This window comes from Penicillium oxalicum, chromosome VII, assembly GCF_001723175.1.
Source record: "Penicillium oxalicum strain HP7-1 chromosome VII, whole genome shotgun sequence".
Taxonomy (NCBI): Eukaryota; Fungi; Ascomycota; class Eurotiomycetes; order Eurotiales; family Aspergillaceae; genus Penicillium; species Penicillium oxalicum.
The window spans coordinates 1,523,617-1,542,949 of record NC_064656.1 but is presented as its reverse complement, the minus strand read 5'-3'; the positions used below and the strand labels follow the sequence as shown (position 1 = coordinate 1,542,949).

General features: G+C 51.2%; 6 protein-coding genes across 6 annotated transcripts; 4 read left to right on the top strand and 2 right to left on the bottom strand.

The window, feature by feature from the left end:
* Window positions 1-479: 479 nt before the first annotated feature.
* POX_g09071 (uncharacterized protein) lies at window positions 480-872 on the top strand (the record flags this gene model as incomplete). Its single annotated transcript, XM_050117836.1, has 3 exons — window positions 480-513; window positions 588-774; window positions 812-872. 3 exons carry the CDS (start codon window positions 480-482, stop codon window positions 870-872), a joined length of 282 nt encoding a protein of 93 aa, XP_049965980.1.
* Window positions 873-3,283: 2,411 nt separating this feature from the next.
* On the top strand, window positions 3,284-5,358 carry POX_g09070 (uncharacterized protein; the record flags this gene model as incomplete). Its single annotated transcript, XM_050117835.1, has 2 exons — window positions 3,284-3,459; window positions 3,654-5,358. The coding sequence occupies 2 exons, from the start codon at window positions 3,284-3,286 to the stop codon at window positions 5,356-5,358; spliced, it is 1,881 nt and encodes a 626-aa protein (XP_049965979.1).
* Window positions 5,359-6,864: 1,506 nt separating this feature from the next.
* On the top strand, window positions 6,865-9,657 carry POX_g09069 (putative beta-glucosidase A; the record flags this gene model as incomplete). The annotated part of the gene is made up of 3 exons (XM_050117834.1): window positions 6,865-6,948; window positions 7,031-7,209; window positions 7,269-9,657. 3 exons carry the CDS (start codon window positions 6,865-6,867, stop codon window positions 9,655-9,657), a joined length of 2,652 nt encoding a protein of 883 aa, XP_049965978.1.
* A 948-nt stretch (window positions 9,658-10,605) lies between these two features.
* POX_g09068 (uncharacterized protein) lies at window positions 10,606-11,418 on the top strand (the record flags this gene model as incomplete). The annotated part of the gene is made up of 2 exons (XM_050117833.1): window positions 10,606-10,829; window positions 11,259-11,418. 2 exons carry the CDS (start codon window positions 10,606-10,608, stop codon window positions 11,416-11,418), a joined length of 384 nt encoding a protein of 127 aa, XP_049965977.1.
* Window positions 11,419-11,986: 568 nt separating this feature from the next.
* Window positions 11,987-13,996, bottom strand: POX_g09067 (uncharacterized protein; the record flags this gene model as incomplete). The annotated part of the gene is made up of 2 exons (XM_050117832.1): window positions 11,987-13,539; window positions 13,606-13,996. The coding sequence occupies 2 exons, from the start codon at window positions 13,994-13,996 to the stop codon at window positions 11,987-11,989; spliced, it is 1,944 nt and encodes a 647-aa protein (XP_049965976.1).
* A 4,123-nt stretch (window positions 13,997-18,119) lies between these two features.
* On the bottom strand, window positions 18,120-19,131 carry POX_g09066 (Ubiquitin-conjugating enzyme; the record flags this gene model as incomplete). The annotated part of the gene is made up of 5 exons (XM_050117831.1): window positions 18,120-18,259; window positions 18,356-18,539; window positions 18,711-18,760; window positions 18,813-18,982; window positions 19,088-19,131. 5 exons carry the CDS (start codon window positions 19,129-19,131, stop codon window positions 18,120-18,122), a joined length of 588 nt encoding a protein of 195 aa, XP_049965975.1.
* Between the last annotated feature and the right edge of the window lie 202 nt (window positions 19,132-19,333).

Sequence of the window (19,333 nt, the reverse complement as noted above, 5' to 3'; positions counted from 1 at the left end):
TTTCTGGACAATTCCACTTTTGTGAATTCTTCTGTTTTTTCCCCCTGAGGTCTAGTCACTTTGCATACTCACGCACTTGGACAGGTATCAATTTTAGTGGCCCTGTAGCAGACTCGAATAGGAAGCCACAGGAAGACGACCTGGGCCGGAGGATGACTTTGTGTTGGGTGCCTTATAGGCGCCTCTGGAAAGTACTCACTAGTATTCATTTAGGTGGCAGCTCCCCAGCCTCATTTTAGGTACAACCTGATCTTGGTCCAGCCATCTGCATATATGCCCAGACTAGAACCTGATGCCCATTGATGAATTGGTCATTTTGGGGGGGTTCAGGATGGGTTCATTCGTTTGAATGGGTGTTGCATGGAGCACTAAAGGATTGAAGCGCAACTGAGTGGGCATACGTTCAAGGTTGGCAATGAACGAAATCCGGCCAGCTAGTAGTACTAAGGCGAAGTGACTAACAACTAACAGTCCACAAAATGCCAGTAATCAGGTCGTGCTGCACTATAGCTGGTAGCTGGTAGCAAGCTAATCTGCACAATGCAGCTTGACTACTGTACTATCCCAACCTGGCTATACGATTCCAGTTCTCCAGTCACGAGTTCTCGAGGGTGATATTATGCACAAGAGCTACCAGGACCAGTTGCTTTGTGAGATGATCTTTTGCGATCGATCATCAGGAGCGCTCCGACTCTTCAATCCACACCGCCTGGACCCCCCACTACGGGCAGTAAGCAAGGAACGTGACCTGGCCGTCAATCGAGATGAACACTCGTACGCGATACAGTACCACAACTGTACGAGTGTACAGCCTGCATCAACACTGTCCGCTTCTTGCGTTCTCTCTCTCTCTCTCTTTTTGTCCAACTTGACCTGGAATTTGTAAGTCTTGCAGCGGTATCCCTGATTCCTGGGTCTAGAATCCAGAGTTCAGTAAATAACCTACCATTAAGTCTCTGTAATAAGTAAAGATTTACCAAGTAACAAATGTAGTCAATACCAGCCAGTACAGTAGCGGTCAACCAACTTCCTTGTCTCTCCGACCCGAATCCGCACCGACATTTTCCTTCTCTCCTGGATCGCCCAAATGCTGCTGTCAGTGGCCAACGCTCCAGTGCACTTCTCCATCGGTGGTGTCCACCAAGTCTCCGACCAAACCGACCAAACCCACCAGCCAGGTGGTCCTTATCACTGAATTTTTATTGTTCTGGTCCTCTCTGCGTTGCTCCCATGGAGTCTGCTTTGCCCCCTTGGGACACATCCACCTCATTCGTCAAGTGTTTATCCGACATACTGTAGGCTTGAGGTCGATCTGCTTGTGTAAGCACCGCCGTGCGTACTATGAACTGTGGAGAAGAGTATGTATGTACTACGCGATATGTGCACTGTGCAGGTGTACATCGTCTTGGAGCCTGTCAAGTCTTTATTGACCAATACTGTGTGAGGATCAAGCAGGAAGTATACATACTTTGAACTATATCCATTGTCATGTGGCTATCTAATTACAGTATACAAATAACTATCAGTATATTACAGACCCTACTCGTACTACTTATCCCCGCGCCGGCCTGGCCACTTTGCGACCCGAGCGAGCCCCGCTGCTCTTCGGAATCGTGAACGACAAGTTCATGATCGTCCTGACCAAGCTTGATGTCCCAGTAGATGGCGCCAAAAAGAACTCAACTTTTCGCTCGGCTCCTTTCCAGAAAGAAATGAAAATAGTATCAAGGCTCATGGACAAACAGGACCCAATAATCAACCTCGTCTGTTAGATAGATGTACCCATCGCGTACCAAGTACATGTTCGCTGTCTGACCAGCCTCGGGTTAGGCTGGTCGCAGCACTGGGCCTGCAACACCACAACCACGTGAGTGGGTTGACCGTGGTCCGTGAAGCGATGCTCCATTCTCTCCCAGAAGGGCATCTTGCAGGAAACACCAGACCGAGGATAGTACGGCGTAATATGGATCTACACGACACGACAGTGACTCCCGATGGAGTCCGTCTGTCTAGACGGCCCTCGATCGCGCGATGGAATCATCTTGATTGGGAACTAGAATCATCGAACAAAGGCCCGAGCATGGCGGCCGCTGCTCGCCTCACGCCGTGTGAAGTGTTGACAGCCAGTCCGGTCGCGAGGCGCTCGTTTCATCATTCGCTGCTCCGGTGCACTTCGCTCGATCGGGTAGTCGGCCTGGTGGTCTCGCGCTTCACCAACTCACCATCTGGACGGATGAACGGACTGGCCTACTGCTGAGTAGGGGCGATCGCACGCCCTTTTTTGGGGGGTTGTCAATACCTCCTCCTCCCCTGGCGGATGAGAAGCCGACATTGAAGAGTTTGGGCTTTTTTTCCGAAGGGCCAAGGATCCAATCCACATCCAGAATGATCCACTGCCCACTTTCTTCTCTCATCTTCCCTCAATTGCTCGTGAGTTGTGCATAGTCGGTCAGACTCGGTCTACAGCGCGAAAAGAGCGATTGCAGGGCCAGATTCGAGGCGGTCCCACCGTCCCACTGCTGTTGGAGCCCAGTCGGCCTGGACTGGGTGGGGGGAGTTTCCACTCTCTATCTGTCTCTATCTCGCTCTCTTTCTCCCACGGATGACTGCGGTGGCCAGCGCGTGTTGGCGATTGCTGGTTCGGGTGGTGACTGTCCTCCTCCTACTAACCGGGACTGGGCCACTACTGTACCAGTGTACCTGTAGCGGTAGCTATACCAAGTGGCTACGGCTGATGAGCATCCTACTGTGCAATGCGGCCTATGCATGTACTGGCGGGGCTTTCGGGCAGAAGAGGGCCAAGGGTGGATTCTTGATGGACAACACGATGGGCAAGCTAAACGTTCTTCTATGAACTAATCGGAGTTCTTTGACCTAGAACTGGAGACTCCATTCGGAGTCCAATCCCCTTTTCCTTGCAGTACGAGCGCAATCGTGACTGGCTCTTCACCACCCAACAGGCCTGGTCTCAAGACGGACGTTGGCGTCAGGTGGTGTGTCATGGTGAATTGCGCTTCTCGTGGGCTTAGTGCGAGGCTGGACGATGGCCGTTGGCCGTTTCCTTCCCCCATCTGCGCTCACCGTATATAATGATGCCCTGCGTCGAGGTGCAGGGATTCTTAAATTCTATTCTTCGGTACAGATCTGTCTTCATCCTGCAACAATACTACTATCTTTGACTTTCAACCCTGGTTGAAACCCTCAAATCCAGCCTCTTTCTCTTGTCGTGCTATTTACTTAGTACGTTGGCTTGACTTGTCCATCTTGTCCCAGCCTTCTCGCGATGCCCGTCTCCCATCTGACCTTGACCGTCTCGCACCTTCCCACCTCTACTTCGTTCTTCCTCTCTTGCCTTCAGCCCCTCGGATACCAATTCATTGGTCGTCATGACGACTTCATCGGATTTGGACAGAAGCAGGGTGAACCGGCGGACTTTTGGATCACCGAGAAAAAGCCTGGGTATGTGTCTTCTCGTTGACGTCTACTTGGGAAAACTTGTGACTTCCATGGCGACAGGCGACAGCTTCTCTTGCTCCGTCTCCCCTTGTGTGTGGGGCGACGCCTTCCTTCCCCCCCCCCCCACATCCAGATCCAAACATTGTATCATGCGAGAAGACGCAGCTTGCTGATCGGGATTCTATATGATTTGACAGTGTTCTTCCCAGTGCCGCCCATGTAGCATTTCCTGCACCGTCCAAGGACGCTGTGACCGCATTCTTCCACTCGGCGATTCAAGCTGGTGGACAATATCATGGCGAGCCGCGAACCCGCGACTCTCAGACTGGATATTATAGTGCTGCGGTCATCGACTTTGACGGAAATAGCATCGAGGCAGTCTACCGACCCGAAGCCGCCGCCGCCTCAGTCGCGGCTTCGATGGCCGGCGGTCCAACGATCGGTCTGCTCGAGAATGGCTCCGCCGCGTCCAAGGCAGGTTCTGTCGTGTCCAAGGCGGGATCCGTCGCGTCCAAGGCACCGACCATCAAATCGCGTGCAATATCGAAACCACCGACTGTGATCGAAAGAAGCGTGTCGGCTCCGTCTGTCGTATCTGTGAAATCGACCGGGTCGGCTCTGGCTTACGGCGCACCACCACCACCCCCGGCAGCAGCCCCCGCTCAAAAGGTCGATGATGGTAGCAAAGTCGCCAAAACGATCATCGGCACACTGATCGGAGCTGCAGCTGGTGCAGCCGTTGCGTATGCGATGGTTCGAGGCGAAAATGAGTCCAAGGACTCTGAAACGAAAGAGGCATCAGTGCCTCCCAATCTGCACCAGTACGCTCCCAACCTGCTGCAATTGATGGCCCCTCCCTCACAGGTTTCAGAGGCAAGATCGCAAGGAGAAGACGCGCCCCGGGCCATTGAAGCTCCTCCTGCGCGCAGCGTCTACACGTCCGCGTCCGCTGCTCGATCGACGGCGTCCCGAAGCGTCATGTCCAAGAATCCCTGGGCCAGCACTGTCTATGAGGCCACTGAATACTATCAAGATGACAGAGGTCGCCGTGCCTCAGACGGGGGCAGTGTCTACTCGATCCCGGAGGATGCGCCTCTCCGTGCGATTGAGTACCCTCCACGCAGCCACGCCTCCCAACAACGCTATCCATGCAACCCCAGTACCTTCATCAGCAGTTACGCAGCGGACAAGCCCCGCGCAGGCAGTGTGCATTCATCTGCCTCGACCATCAAGACATCCGCCTCCCATCGCCGCCATAGTACCGATGACGGCTACTCGGAGCACACGCGGACCGTCTATCGTGCGTCCTCCTCCCACAGTGTGCACACCGTAAAGTCCCATGCGCCGTCCAAAGCCGACGGCGGTGCAGAACCCGCCGCCGGTGCCAGCAGCACGGTATCCTCATCTCGCTCTGCGCGTAATGTCCCCTTGCCCGCTAGTTCCTCGGGTACCTTCTACAGCGCCGCACCCAGCCAAGCCGGAAAGTCAGCCGTGTCCGCTCGCAACGTTCCACTCCCAGCTGGCTCCTCGGTCAACTCCTTTTACAGTCCCGCCGCCAGTCAAGCGCCGCGATCGCACATTTCCGCACGCCATGTGCTTTTGCCCGAGAGTGTGATTGACGTGGATGTTGATTCCAACGTCACTCCGGACGATTCCATCAGTCAGGTCGGCGGCAGTCGGTCAGGCCGATCAAGTCACTCTCACCACACCAAACACTCGAAGCATTCGAAGCAGTCAAAGCACGCCCATTCTCACGTGTCAGGACATTCGTCCAAATCCAGGATGGATGAGCCTGTGAGACCAGCAGACAGTGTCAGCCAAGTTTCCAGAGCGTCGCACCGTACGATGAAGGCGGGTGGCTCAAAGGTTGAGAGTCGACGTGGTACCGAAGTCATGGTCTGATCCAACAGAATTTTATTCTGACGTTGCAGGCTCATCAGAGCTGCTTCTTCTCCCACCGTTGCCACCCTCGCTCTCCATTGACACCTTGCACTATCGGTGTTGACTGCGTTGGTCGGGGCGGAACTTGATCGACTTTTCATCCTTTTATACATTTTCCTCGTTCTTCTCTTCATATATCATCACATCTCTCCCCTGCCACTTTTGCTCAATACTGGACTCAGAAATGCCTTACACGACAGATTGGAACGGGACGGTCTCCCGAATTTACGCTTTGCATGGATAACGGAATTCGCATATACATAGATTGTTACAATTCAATTCGCCTTGGTCTCGATCAATCATCGCTTCCATCTTTCACTTTCCCTTTCCTCCGGCAGATAATCGTCTATCATCCGTTTCTCTCACAAATTCCCGCCCACGAAGGAAAATGACTCTACGGGGATCCTCAATCACCACGTCATTTCCTTGTCTTTCCATGCTATCCACCTTCATATGGTGACGATTGAAGCAGGAAGCCGGGGAATTTACCTGTTGCACGCTCACTTACTTTCTCCTGAGCTGATAGTTGACCACTTTCCAAGGATCTTAAGCACCGCGCTCGGTAATTCCAGATTGGACTCAATGGTGTTCATGGATCATGAAGCTTGAGCATGAGCTCACGTGTTCCAACCCGATCGCGCCCTTACTTGCGCTCGGGCAAAGTTTTGGCGTGGGAAGGTTTCCGTTTGAGGCCTTGTCAACGTCTTCGCCAGCTTAAAGGTTTTTTTTTTGTTTTCACAGCAATGTTCGCGGACACTTGATCACAGATCTAAACCAAGCTGACATCCATTAAAGGTCCCTAGAAAGGAGCTGCCATATTCTCGAGGGGCATCGTTCTGTGCATTCTTCGAGGGGTCCGGCCTACCCTCGGCAGACGCCAGGGGGCACATGGGTCTCCACAAGGGATAGCTGACACTGTACAATGCATACTTTGTGATTCTGCCGGCCTAAGCTTCAAGCGGGAAAGTTGAGCTGAGATTTCCACGTTAGATCTCCACAGGTTTATTGCCACGATGTCGTTGAATGCTCACCATCTGAGCTGGCTGTTTGCGAGCGTCATCTCTGATGGCGAGAGCTATCACAGCCGTCTGAATCTCAAGAGTCGCAAAATTCAGGGACGATGGGGATAAGAACAAGACTTTCGCCTCCCTGGAGAAGATGTGGTCACTTCCTTCTGTGATGAGAAAAGAAAGGTCAGCTTTTTACCCTTAAGGAGCCCAGGACCAGCAGTGGGCGTTAAAAGGCTCACTTGGGGATGAGCAGCCACGCCAATCGGCAGTGTGCCAGTCGACACGAAAATGCTACGGGGGGTTATAAGAATGTAAAGGGCGTTGTTATGCCTACATAGCCGAAATCCCCCTCCCCTCAGTGCCTAGAGATACAAAATGCGCGCAATTCAGACTTGTCAGACTGTCTGTTTTCTGAGTTTTGGCAAGCTCGTTTGACTGGGGCTCATTCATCTACATCATGAGGAGTTCAACGACGGTTCTGGCCTTTGTGTCATACGGGAGTTTTGGGATTGCGGCAGCGAAGCCCATACAAGAGCACAAGGTATGAACGGTTTTCTTTCAGGGAGAACGCGAGATATAACGATTCGAGAGTAACGGGCACTGACCATTTTGTTCTCTCAAAGCCCGAGCTTCTGAATAGCTTTCACGGCTTTCAGATTGAAGAGCCGTATTCGCCGCCGTTTTATCCCTCGCCATGGATGAATCCTCGTGCTGAAGGCTGGGAGGATGCGTATCAGAAGGCGCTTGCATTTGTCTCTCAACTGACGTTACTCGAGAAGGTCAATCTGACGACGGGTGTTGGGTGAGTGACTGCCCTTTTCCTCTATGATCTGTGCGACAGTGGGCTGAACATGTTCAAAGTTGGGAAAACGGACCATGTGTAGGAAATACCGGATCGGTCCCTCGCCTTGGCTTCAAGGGGCTTTGCTTGCAAGACTCTCCTCAAGGTGTGAGATTTGCCGACTATGCATCTGCTTTCACGTCCAGTCAGATGGCTGCTGCCACATTTGACAAGACGGTTCTTTATGAGCGTGGTGTTGCCATGGCTCAAGAGCACAAGGGCAAGGGCATCACGGTGCAACTGGGCCCCGTCGCTGGCCCTTTGGGCCGCGCCCCTGAAGGAGGCCGAAACTGGGAAGGATTCTCGCCCGATCCCGTCCTGAACGGCATTGCGATGGCCGAGACCATCAAGGGCATGCAAGATACCGGAGTCTTGGCCTGCGCGAAACATTATGTTGGAAACGAACAAGAGCACTTCCGACAAGCAGGCGAGTCTGCCGGGCATGGATACAACATTGCTGAATCGATCTCGTCGAACATTGACGATCGTACTATGCATGAAATGTACTTGTGGCCTTTTGCTGATGCCGTACGTGCTGGAGTGGCATCTTTTATGTGCTCCTACAACCAGATCAACAACTCGTACGGATGCCAAAACAGTCACACTCTAAACAAACTCCTCAAGAGCGAGTTGGGCTTCCAAGGGTTCGTGATGAGTGACTGGCAAGCACAACACTCTGGAGTATCGTCGGCGCTGGCCGGGCTCGATATGACAATGCCAGGAGATACTGAATTCGACACCGGACTCAGCTTTTGGGGATCCAATCTCACTATTGCGGTTCTGAACGGCACCGTGCCCGAGTGGAGGATTGACGATATGGCGATGCGGATCATGGCCGCTTATTTCAAAGTCGGTCTGACAATTGAAGATCAGCCTGACGTGAATTTCAACTCATGGACCTACGATACCTATGGTTACAAATACTTTTACAGCAAGGAGGGTTACGAGAAAGTGAACTGGCATGTCGACGTGCGTGCAAACCACGCCCAACAGATTCGTGAGACGGCCGCAAAGGGAACTGTGCTTCTCAAAAACACCAATGGTGCTCTTCCGCTGAAACGACCTTCCTTCGTCGCCGTTGTTGGCGAAGATGCGGGTCCAAATCCCAAGGGTCCGAATGGGTGTCCTGATCGTGGCTGCGATGAGGGAACCCTGGCGATGGGATGGGGATCTGGCTCGACCCAGTTCCCGTTCCTTGTTACTCCAGACTCTGCGATTCAAGCCAAGGTCTTGGAGTATGGTGGCCGATATGAGAGTATTTTGGACAACTACGATGAAAGTGCCATCTCCGCACTGGTCTCGCAGCCTGATGCTACTTGCATCGTCTTTGGCAACTCGGATTCTGGCGAAGCTTTCATCACCGTCGACGGCAACTGGGGGGATCGGAATAACCTCACTCTTTGGCAAAATGCCGACGCGGTGATCCGCAATGTCAGTGCTCTGTGCAGCAACACCATTGTCGTCCTTCACACTGTCGGCCCTGTGCTGTTGACCGATTACTATGAGCACCCCAACATCACAGCCATTGTCTGGGCCGGCCTACCTGGCGAAGAATCAGGGAATGCTCTTGTCGATATCCTCTGGGGCGATGTCAACCCAGCCGGTCGCACGCCATTCACATGGGCCAAGAGCCGTGAAGACTATGGCACAGACGTGATGTATGTGCCCAACAACGGCGAACAGGCACCCCAGCAATCCTTCTCCGAAGGCATCTTCCTTGACTACCGGCATTTTGACCAAGCTGGCATTGATCCCATCTACGAGTTCGGCCACGGTCTCTCATATACCAATTTCTCATACTCTGACCTCCGCATCGTCACCAAACACGTTCGTCCCTATCGACCCACGACAGGCATGACCACGCAAGCACCTATCATCGGACCCCTCCCCAGCCCAAACCTCACCGAGTATCAATTCCCTGCTACTTTCAAATACATCCCGGCCTTTATCTATCCCTACCTCAACAGCACAGAGTCCCTCCGCGCCGCCTCAAAAGACCCTCACTACGGCAGCACCGCATTCATTCCCCCTCATGCCCTCGACAGCTCCCCACAGCCTCTCAACCCAGCGGGTGACCCCATCGCCTCCGGCGGTAACAGTATGCTCTATCAGGAGCTCTACGAAATCACCGCCAAAATCACCAACACCGGCAATCTAGCCGGTGACGAGGTTGTCCAACTGTACGTCAACCTCGGTGGCGACAATCCTCCTCGACAGCTTCGAGGATTTGACCGAATCCACCTCCTGCCCGGCCAGAGTAAGGTGTTCCGAGCGACGTTGACACGTCGGGACTTGAGTAATTGGGACGTTGCGGCGCAGAATTGGCGCATCATCAGGTCCGCCAAGGAGGTTTATGTCGGACGCTCAAGTCGAGATCTGCCCTTGAGCGCGCGATTGGAGTCATGGTAATGTCTTTTCTTTATTTTTTTTTTCTTTTTGTTGGGAATGGTTTATGGGAACATGGGATTCACAGTGCTTTTCGCTTTTTTTTTCATCATTACGCTTGTTGAAGATACGACCTTTGTTTGGAACTGAATTTTTGATTGTGGGAGTCTTTTTGTTTTTTTGTTTTTTCTTAATGTATGATGAGTACTCAATCTTAGATGGAATCTGGTCTTGGTCTCGGAGGGTTGTGGCGCAATGTAGGTAGCTTTTCAGCTTCCAGCAGCGACTCACAAACAATAAAGTTTCATAATTCTATCAATAGCCCTTCAATCACAAAAAAAAAGCCCTTGATCTGTCAAGCTCAAGGCAAAAGACACTATATGAGTGAATTGTACCACTAAAATGTACTGGTCCATGTCACTCCTTTTCTCTCCCCGTCGAGCTGTGACCCGCATGGCCACTAGAAACCCACCGTGACCCACACTGCAGTCAAACGTGGCCGTGTCCAAATCACTTCGTAGCCTGTGGAAATTGGCCTCTCTCGTGATCTCCAGAAGAAGGAGGGGGAAAAAAAGGAAGAAAGAAAAGAAAAGAACGACCACAGCCAGCCCATCACTACTACACCAACACTTTACACTACTCTCTCTCTCGTCAAAACACACAAGTTGTCCCCAACAAACACCTTCCGTATTTTTTTTCTCCCTCCATACCTACCGTATCGTACCTAATTGCCTTTTTTTCTGTCTTCTTTTCTTCTATCGAAACCTGACTGCGCAAATCCCACGCGCCCAAGTCACCACCACCTGGTACCACCCACCATCAGCACCACCACCACCCATCACCAGCCACATTCTCAAATCCAAAGCCCCTTGACTTTACACCTCACGCTTTTTCTTTTTCTTTTCTTTTGTTTTAAAAAAAGTAAAAGATAAGAAATAACGTGCAAAAAAAGAAAGAAACCCACCCCCCAAAATGCCACTCATCAAAGACTTCACCCTCCCAGCCTCAGCTGCACACCTCGACGTGTCCGAGGCTCATGACGCCAAATTCATCATCGCTTTTATTTCCGGCAATGACCCCGTTACTCATCAGCCCTGGTGTCCGGATGTGCGTGATGCGCTGCCGCATCTCGATGCTGCATTTGCGCACTCTGACGCTCCGGCCGTTGCTGTGGTTTCTGTGGGGGAAAAGTTGGTGTAAGTCTTTCTCTCTCTCTCTCTATTTCTTTCTTTCTTTTTATTCTCTCCTTGCTTCTTTTTCTATTCTATTGGGGAAAGAGAAGGAGGGCTGGAGGGAATAGTTCTTGAGAAAGTATGGTGTCTAGGAATCATCCCCCCCCCCCCCCCCCGGGGGCGTGGTATATGACCATGGCTATGGATATGGATATGCAACCATGTATCTCTTACGGGAATACATTATGCGTGAATTGAGATCCTACCTCTTCTATTCTTTCAGAGGTAATAGGAGCCGAGTCATGCACATATCCATGGTTTCCCCCTAACCCCCCCTAAAGCATGCTTGCGAAAAGGAGAAAACAAGAGCAAAAGCAAAAACAAGTCCAAAATTCCTTATCTAAGAAACTAATTCACTGACTCGGACACTTACTGTCCACGGGGACCCAATAGGTGGAAAGATCCCAAGAACGTCTACCGGACGCAATGGAATATCAATAATATCCCGGCGCTGGTGCGATATCAGCGTGTGAACGGCGAGATTCGCGAGACTGCGCGGTTGATCGAGGGGGAAATTTTGGATCAGGCGAAGATGCAGGCGTTTCTGGCTTGAGGAATGGAATTGCTAGTTGCGGAGGGGGAGGAGGAGGGAGAGGCAGGGGTCTTTGTTTTTTGTCTTTTTTTTTGTATCTAATCATCTCACCCTTATTTACTTTGTATGTTTTGAAACGGTTCATGTGTAAATGACAGGGGCTTTGAATGTCTGTGATTTCTGCTGGTAGGGTAGGTTTGGAGTGTGGTCTTTTTTTTCGATGATTGCTCCAGAAATAGGTAGAATGAAGAATGTAGAAATGGATGTGCGTCGGGGAGGTTATCTGAGTTCGGTTGGTTTAGGTCTGTCAAGGAAGTGATCGCAGAGCAGAATGACTTCCTCGGGATCCTGTAGTGCGAGGGGGAGCATTTCCTTACATGGTGAATTCGAACGGGCATCAAGATGAGAGGAGGGGAATGATTCGGATTGAATCATTTCAATCATTAAGATATGCGAGGACGTCAAACCCATATATACACACATTCACCGGTCCATCCACAGCTCGAAACACCATGTCCAGATTATCGATACGTAGATAAAAGAAAAGAAAACCCAAAGGGAATTAAAATATTAATCACACTGCCACCGTTCAGGCATAAGCCTTCAGCTCCTTCAAGATCTCATCGGCAGCCTTCTCGGCAACCATGTAGGTGGACACGGCAGTAAAGGTACCCGGAATCCTAGGATAAACAGAGGCATCCACGACACGGAGACCAGAGACACCACGGACACGGAACTTGGAGTCCAAGACAGCCATCGGGTCGCCATCGGCACCGATGGGGCATGTGCAGGAAGCGTGGTGACCCCAAGCGGCATTCTTGACGTAATCTTTGATATCCTCCTCGGACTGAACCTGGGAGCCGGGGAGAACCTCGGTGATGGGAACAAGCTGGCGCCTGAAGGCGTCCCGAGCGAGTTCGACGGCCTCGTAGAGAGCGGTCAGGTCGGCGTCATAGTCACCCACACCGGTGTCAAAGTAGTTGAAAGTGATCTGGGGCATGTCAAGAGGATCGGCCGATTGCAGGGTGACGGTACCAGCAGTATTGCGCGGGTGAGCCTTGAGAATAGCCCATGTGAACCAGTTGTGCTCATCGGTGGCATTGATGCTGTAATTGGGGAAGTAGCCACGGAAGTTGACCGGACCACCGAAGCAGAAGATATCGAAGCTGTCATCGGCGGTCACGGAGCTCTTGTAGAACATGGTGGCAGCGAGACCAGGCGAAGAGTAGATACCACGATCACCCAGAACGGGAGTTTGCCAACGGTCGATACACGGGTCGGCCTCCCCGCGGATACTGAAAGTGCACTTGTTCAGGCAGGAAAAGTCCTTCTCGATCCGACCTTGAACGGAAATCTCATAGTGGTCCTGCAGGTTGGTGCCGACGCCAGGGAGATCGCTGATCACCTTGATACCGAACTTCTGGAGCTCGTCGGCGGGTCCTATACCACTCAGCTTAAGAAGCTGGGGTGAGTTGTACACACCGCCAGACACGATCACCTCACGAGAAGCAGAAGCGGAGCCGGGGGTACCACTGCCAGCACGCTTCGACATCGGGCTCGCCTTGTAAAGGTGCTCGCCCTCAAGGAACTCGACACCGGTGGCACGAGGGGGAGTCACGGATTCGTCAAAGGTGACCTTGGTGACGTGAGTGTTCATGCGCACATCCAGTGGATATTTTTTGGACCCATCGACATTTTTCGCATCGCGGACGGCGATAATGAACTCTCGAGCACCGTTGCGGTGAGCATCGCGAGTCGAAATGGGAATCTGATAGTAGCCGGGGTGGTGATCACGATAAGTAGTGTCAGCATTCGCATCACCGGCCAGCAGGGTGCCGATGTTGAAAACATTCTGAGTCAGGTTGCCCAAAGCAAAAGCGCCACCGGTCAGCATGCTGAGGAGCTGAGGGTCCTCCAAGACAATGCTCAAGGGAGCATTCTCGGTCTGCAGCCATCCATCATAACCATGGCCCTTTTGGCCTGGGAGCAGGTGGTGATTTTTCTCCAATTTGGTAAAGTAGCTGCGCATATTTTCCGGAGACCAGGAGCTGTCTCCTGTCAAGGTTGAAATGTACTCGAAATCGGATTCGTGGGGGTACACCGCAATCAACGCGTTATGAGCCGTGCATCCTCCGAGGGTGCCTAGGAGCCATGATGAGCATTCCGTAGTTTTCTACAATCTATGATTCCTCTGTCATCGAGTCATACCTGTGCGAGGGTAGAGAGTGCCCAACAGCTTTGAGCCCTCAGGGGGACTCAGACCGGTGTACAGTTCACCACTGGGAGTCTCATAAGTGGCCTTGAAGTCGCGTGCCTGACGCTCATCATCGGCGTAGTGGCGAGCGAAGAAGTTCCACGCAAGCTTCTCGTCTTCAGAAGATCTGGCCGAGTAGGCAGGGATGGTGTAGTTGTAGTTTTCACCTTGGTCGTCACCGGCCTCGAGCAAGAGAGTCTTGTGGCCAGCCAAAGCAAGACGGGCTGCCAGAGGACCACCTCCGGCGCCCGAGCCGACGACAACATACTCATATCCGGTGATATTCAGAGCGTTCGCGACGCCAGCTGTGGCGGCCAAGAGGCCAAAAAGATGAGGAAGGATCATCTTTGCACAATGAGGAATGGCTGCGAGAAAGAGTGCCTTGAGAAATCCTAGTCGGTTGGAAGTTTATTCTTTCCATTTATATCATCATCCTGCTCGCTGGAAATCTTCAGTTCATGACCCCTGAAGTCGGATGCTTGAACGCGCGGATTACACAGATATCTCCGAGAATCCATTACAAAGACTTACACTTCGCCATGCCGTTCTCCACATGCGCATCTCGGCAGTAGGGGAAAAGAAAAGCGTTGAGACCCCGTTGAAGTATCCATACCGCGACTGGCGGACGCGAAACAGAGAGTCGCCAAGCCATTGATAGTCGCCGGAGCTCGCCGGGTGTTGCGAGTTGCAACTTGCGAACCTGTAGCAAGAAGAGGCCCATCTCTGTAGTTGAGGATCCACAGTCCGTAGTCCACACGCGGGCAAGATTCCACTCTCTAGGCCGTTTCCAGCACCACGACCCGAGTGATCGTCAAGAAGTTTAATTTGGAACGTGGACTTTGGCCCTGGCTCTCTTGCCATCCCTGGTGATCGTTTCGGTCTATCCACGAGAGGTCCACATTTGGCATACGGGATCCCCCTCGAGATTGTGGATGGACCGAACTTTAAGGGATGAATAGAGTTGATTAACAGGTATGACAGGCCCCATGGAGGAGGGGCGCTGTGGGCAATCCAAGTCTTTCTTCTTACGGGGAAAAGGCGGGCTTTCCGCTGTCTGTCAAATGTGTTGATAGCCAATCCATCGACGCGTGAGCAGACTTCATGATAGACGCTAGCTGCATTTTCTCGTAGAGCCCTCCCGGGCTGCGTCCGTTCAAGCGTTGATCACTCGTCCCGAGTTCTGACCGTTGCGGTCCCCAACACGGGATTGGGTTCCTCAAGTGGATACACACCCGGCATAGACTGCGAAGGTGCATGGAAGTGGCAACTCTGAATCGGATCCTTTCTTCCATTTTGGGATTTAGATTGATCGTGGCATGGCAAGTGGTGGATGATAGTGCGAGGAAAGCCAAGATGAAGAGTGGGCGGCAGGGGGGCGTCCACTTTAATTATTTCCGTTTACTCGGATACGTGCCACGTGCCCCCTCAACTGCACTCGTGTTTTTGCAAATACGAGGATCAGACCGGCCAGACACAAAGTCCCAAGGCACAACTGGAGAAGTCGAGGCGGGCCTGAGCGTCTTGAGAAAAACTTTTGTATCGCACTCGAACTCGTCAAGCCTGTCTTGGAGACGTTGGCCTCGCTGCACCGATGACTGGACTAGCACCATTCGCATCTATGAATTCTACACGGGGTAGGATACCTTCGCACAATTTAAGTTCCGCCAATAACCAAAACCAATTTAATCGCGTGGTACTGCTAACTGCCAGGTAGGTACCTACTAAGCTCGTGGCATTTCTTGGTCAGCAGGTCAAGTCTCGATACCTAGTGACGATCGTTTCTGAGACAGCCGAGCTAAACTCGAAACAACCGCGTGCCTCCGAGGACTTGCTTCTGTCCTCGACGGCCTCCAGATTTGCAAGGGTCAAGCCCTGGGTGAAGTGCAAAGAGGACAAAGGCGTCTCTGGAGACAGTCGCAGATGAACCTTTGTGATGAAGTTTGTAAGACTGGCCTGGAGGCTTTGGTTCGCAATAGTCGCCAGACATTATTGATTCAGCAAGAGTAATGATCTTGCATAAAGAGATCGCGTCGATGATAGGATTCAAGCCCCTGGTCAGCTGAGCACTTGCTGCAATATTGGCCGGTTTACCCGTCAAGCGCCATTGAAGTGACCAATTGTCTGTGGCGCTGGATTAATAGTTGCAAGTGCATGGAGAAGTGCATCCATCTCATGCAGTCGGTCTATCTCTTCCCAATATAGATCAGCGATTGCAGTCTAACTAGACATAGGGCCACCATTATGCGTGCTCGAAGTGGGTTGTGACTCGTGTGCGAAAGTTGAAGATGATCCTAGCTTGCTAGAGGCCTATGCTGGGCTCTTTGAGTCACAGCATAGTTTGCCATTTCTTTTATTTTATTTTCCTTTTTTTAGATATCGGAACTCGAGAGGCGCAGAGATGGCATACTATCGATAGAGCTAGCAGCAATATTGATTGATATTCCAAAATTATTCCATTCGAAGCCAGCAACATCCTCTACCAAGCCATCAGAGACGGCACCACCATATTGGGACTAACAACTGAAGCAAACAGACTCATGTCTTTGACTTGACCATGCCGGCTGACCAAAATGTCAAAATCCAGTGAAGCAATGACGTGTTGCTACATTACGTTTTAGAGGGTGGAAATACGTAGGTACAATCATATTAAATAGCAAATGAATATTCCACAAGTATGATATTTACCAAAACGTGCTTCCTTTCAAGACATTTTTTTTTTACAAAAAGTTGCCAATGTTCCCTGTTCTATTCGATGAGGATTCATAGTTATATCATGATTCGTAAGTTACAGTATTTTTTATCCAATTCACTGTCAAATCTTCTCTCAAATCTACCATCAATACAAACAAGGACCCCAAAACTCTAATAGTCTGTAGTCTAGTATTCCAGACCACAGTTCTTTTTTTTAGAAAAAAAAGAGACAAAACAAAAGCCTTATTATTCAATTCTTTCCTCCCATATCATAATTGCCCCAAGGGTACCACATAGTAGTACATTTAATAGTCTCAACTCAACAAAAGAGACAGGCAATCATCCACAAAGAGCTATCCACAACTTATCACAGAGACGAAAAGAGCGATCAATCTAGAGTAGACATGAATCATGCAAGACGATGCGCAGAGGGAAATCCAATGACTTCTTCAAGTTGATATGTTCTCAGTGTTCCATATCATTTACTTCGAGAGCCCTGGGGTCTGGGATAAAACGTCAAAAAAAATTTTTACATAAACTGGGTGGTGAGCATACTCTAATCCATTGGATCTCGCCTTGTGTACTGTTACGAAGGCAATTCCGAGCACAGACATGAGCACCCTCAAGACAGTCTTTAGAATTGCTGCTGTTCGTCCCGGCATGGAGATCTTTCTTCATCGTGGCAAATGTAGGCAATCGACATGTCTCGCGCCGTGGTGAAGGCAATCTACAAGATCAATATGGTGGACTTTCAAGTCATGCATGGGGTGCAAAACGAACCCAGAGAGTCCCATCAATCAGATCGGACGTGACCTGACCATCTTTGGGCCAGAGTCCATGATACATGCTATGATAACCAGCAGGCTCTACAGCTACGTAGATCCATGCTCGAGGTTGATGAATTGAGAGGGAGTTTTGTTGACACAGAGACCGGCCTGCCTGATTTGTGCGAGTAGATACTATCGACGACAAAGAAAGAGGAAAAATTCGTGAAGGTTCTGCTCCACCAGCCGGCCCTCGTGTGACCTTGACGGCTATCCAATCCCAAACGCAATGTCCCCAAGTCATTTCAAAAACGAGATTCTCGAATCCAGACCCAGTCCATTAAGCAATCAGCCTCTCAGCATTCCGGCTTCATCACAACGAGCGAATGTAGCGCGAGACATAAGCCCCGTTGACAAGCGCGTATAAAACAAAGCGACTGGTCGACCGAGGCTGTAGAGAGAACAGAAAAAAAAATCCTCACGCAACCTTATTATCCCAATAATATCAAAGCGTCATGGTGAGAGACTTGGGCTCCCCTTCCGTCGCTTTTTCTTTTGAGGTTTTCTCCCTTGGAGGGCAAAGACGAGGCAAACTGGTGAGTTCATACTCATTGTGGCAGTAGAGCCACGGAGCATTGGAGCTCAGAAAGTGATGAAATGCCGTATGCAAATTTTTGGGGTCATAACGATCGTGGGAAAAGGTCATGCCCTGGGTCACTAACACACAGGGGCGACAGACGCGTGCAAGAAGAAGAGAGACAAGCCCAAGCCAAAAGGGAGCTCATCAAAACTAAAGCAGAACCAAGATGGTAGTCTGGAGGCCAATGCAGCATCGAAGAACCCATGGGAACCAGGAAACCATCAAGAATTTCTACAACCACAGTACGCCAAGCTTCGAGGGTCTGAATCTAGCGAGAAGGAAATAATGAATATGACGGAGAAGCGACTGGATTTAGAGACAGTCACGATCGTGTGAGAACCGAAGGCGAGCAGATTTGCAGAACGTTTGTCGATTAGATAGCGTACTTGCGAGTCCACTCACGCGCCGTCGCCTCGTATCGTGGACGGTCTGTCTTGTAGACGTGCGCAATCTCGGGCACCAGCGGATCATCAGGATTGGGGTCTGTGAGCATGGAGCAGATCGACAATAAGACTGGAGAACAGAGTCAGCATTGTTCTTCCGATCGGCAGTGCCAACACGGGGGCGAGGATCAGAACATCTCCAATTCGTTTTGGAGGGAGGACTTACCCTTCGAGATTGTGAGGGCGGGGCTCCATTGGTCCCTCAAAATATCGAGACAGATACTGCCATTGGAGTTGATATTGGGATGGTAGATTCGGGTGGTGAAGTTGACCTTAGGAGGCTTGAAAGGGTAGTCGGTGGGGAAGTGAATGGTAAGGAAGAAGACACCCCCAGAGTACGGCGAGTCGGACTGTGATTTGAAAATGTTAGCACGGTCGCAGTCACAACGGGCGGACTTTTTGAGGGCGTGGCTTCAATAAAGGCGAATGCGAATCAACGTCTTTGATGATACCAGCACCCCCAGCAATACGAAGCCATTTCCCCAGGATAGCCCTGAAAACGGGAAATCGTTTCAACGTACAGGACCCATGATAGTGGCTTGCCAGTGGAACTGTTGGCGAATAAAGTCTTCTGTTAGTAATTCAAGGTCTTTTGTTTTTGATCGGTGTAACATTTCACAGACGGCCCGGCGGCGCTCGGGTACCGAAGGTTTGATTCAACCCCATGGCCAAAGAAGGACTCTTTCGGCATCGGAGGTTCGTCTGGAACATTTGCGAAGAGAAAGAAGAGCTGAATGGAAGCCATACCAGATCATCTCCAACGGGTCCAGCAGAGCAGGAGGACGGGGGATCCCTGCAAATGTGGAGAGGAATGTCAGTTTCTCCAAGTCTTGCTCGTGTGATGGTTGACCCCTCGTAGAGGGGTAACGGGATGGTGGGATGAGGAGCAGAGCCTTACCGGCCGAGATCAGTGAGTTCCTTGTTAATGCGCTTGAGGGCCATGGCGACGGTGAGATGTGGTGATGTGGATGAGTGAGGAAGGAGATTCTGAGAGGAGAAAACTGGGTCAGCGCTCGGGAGAGGGGGATTCAATCGAAGAGTCGGGCGTTCCCACGTACGGTTACGTCTTTGTGTGGAAAAGAAGAAGAGAAAGAAGAAGAAAGAGGGGGAAGTTGGGCGGGTCAGTGATGGTTGGGTATTTCCA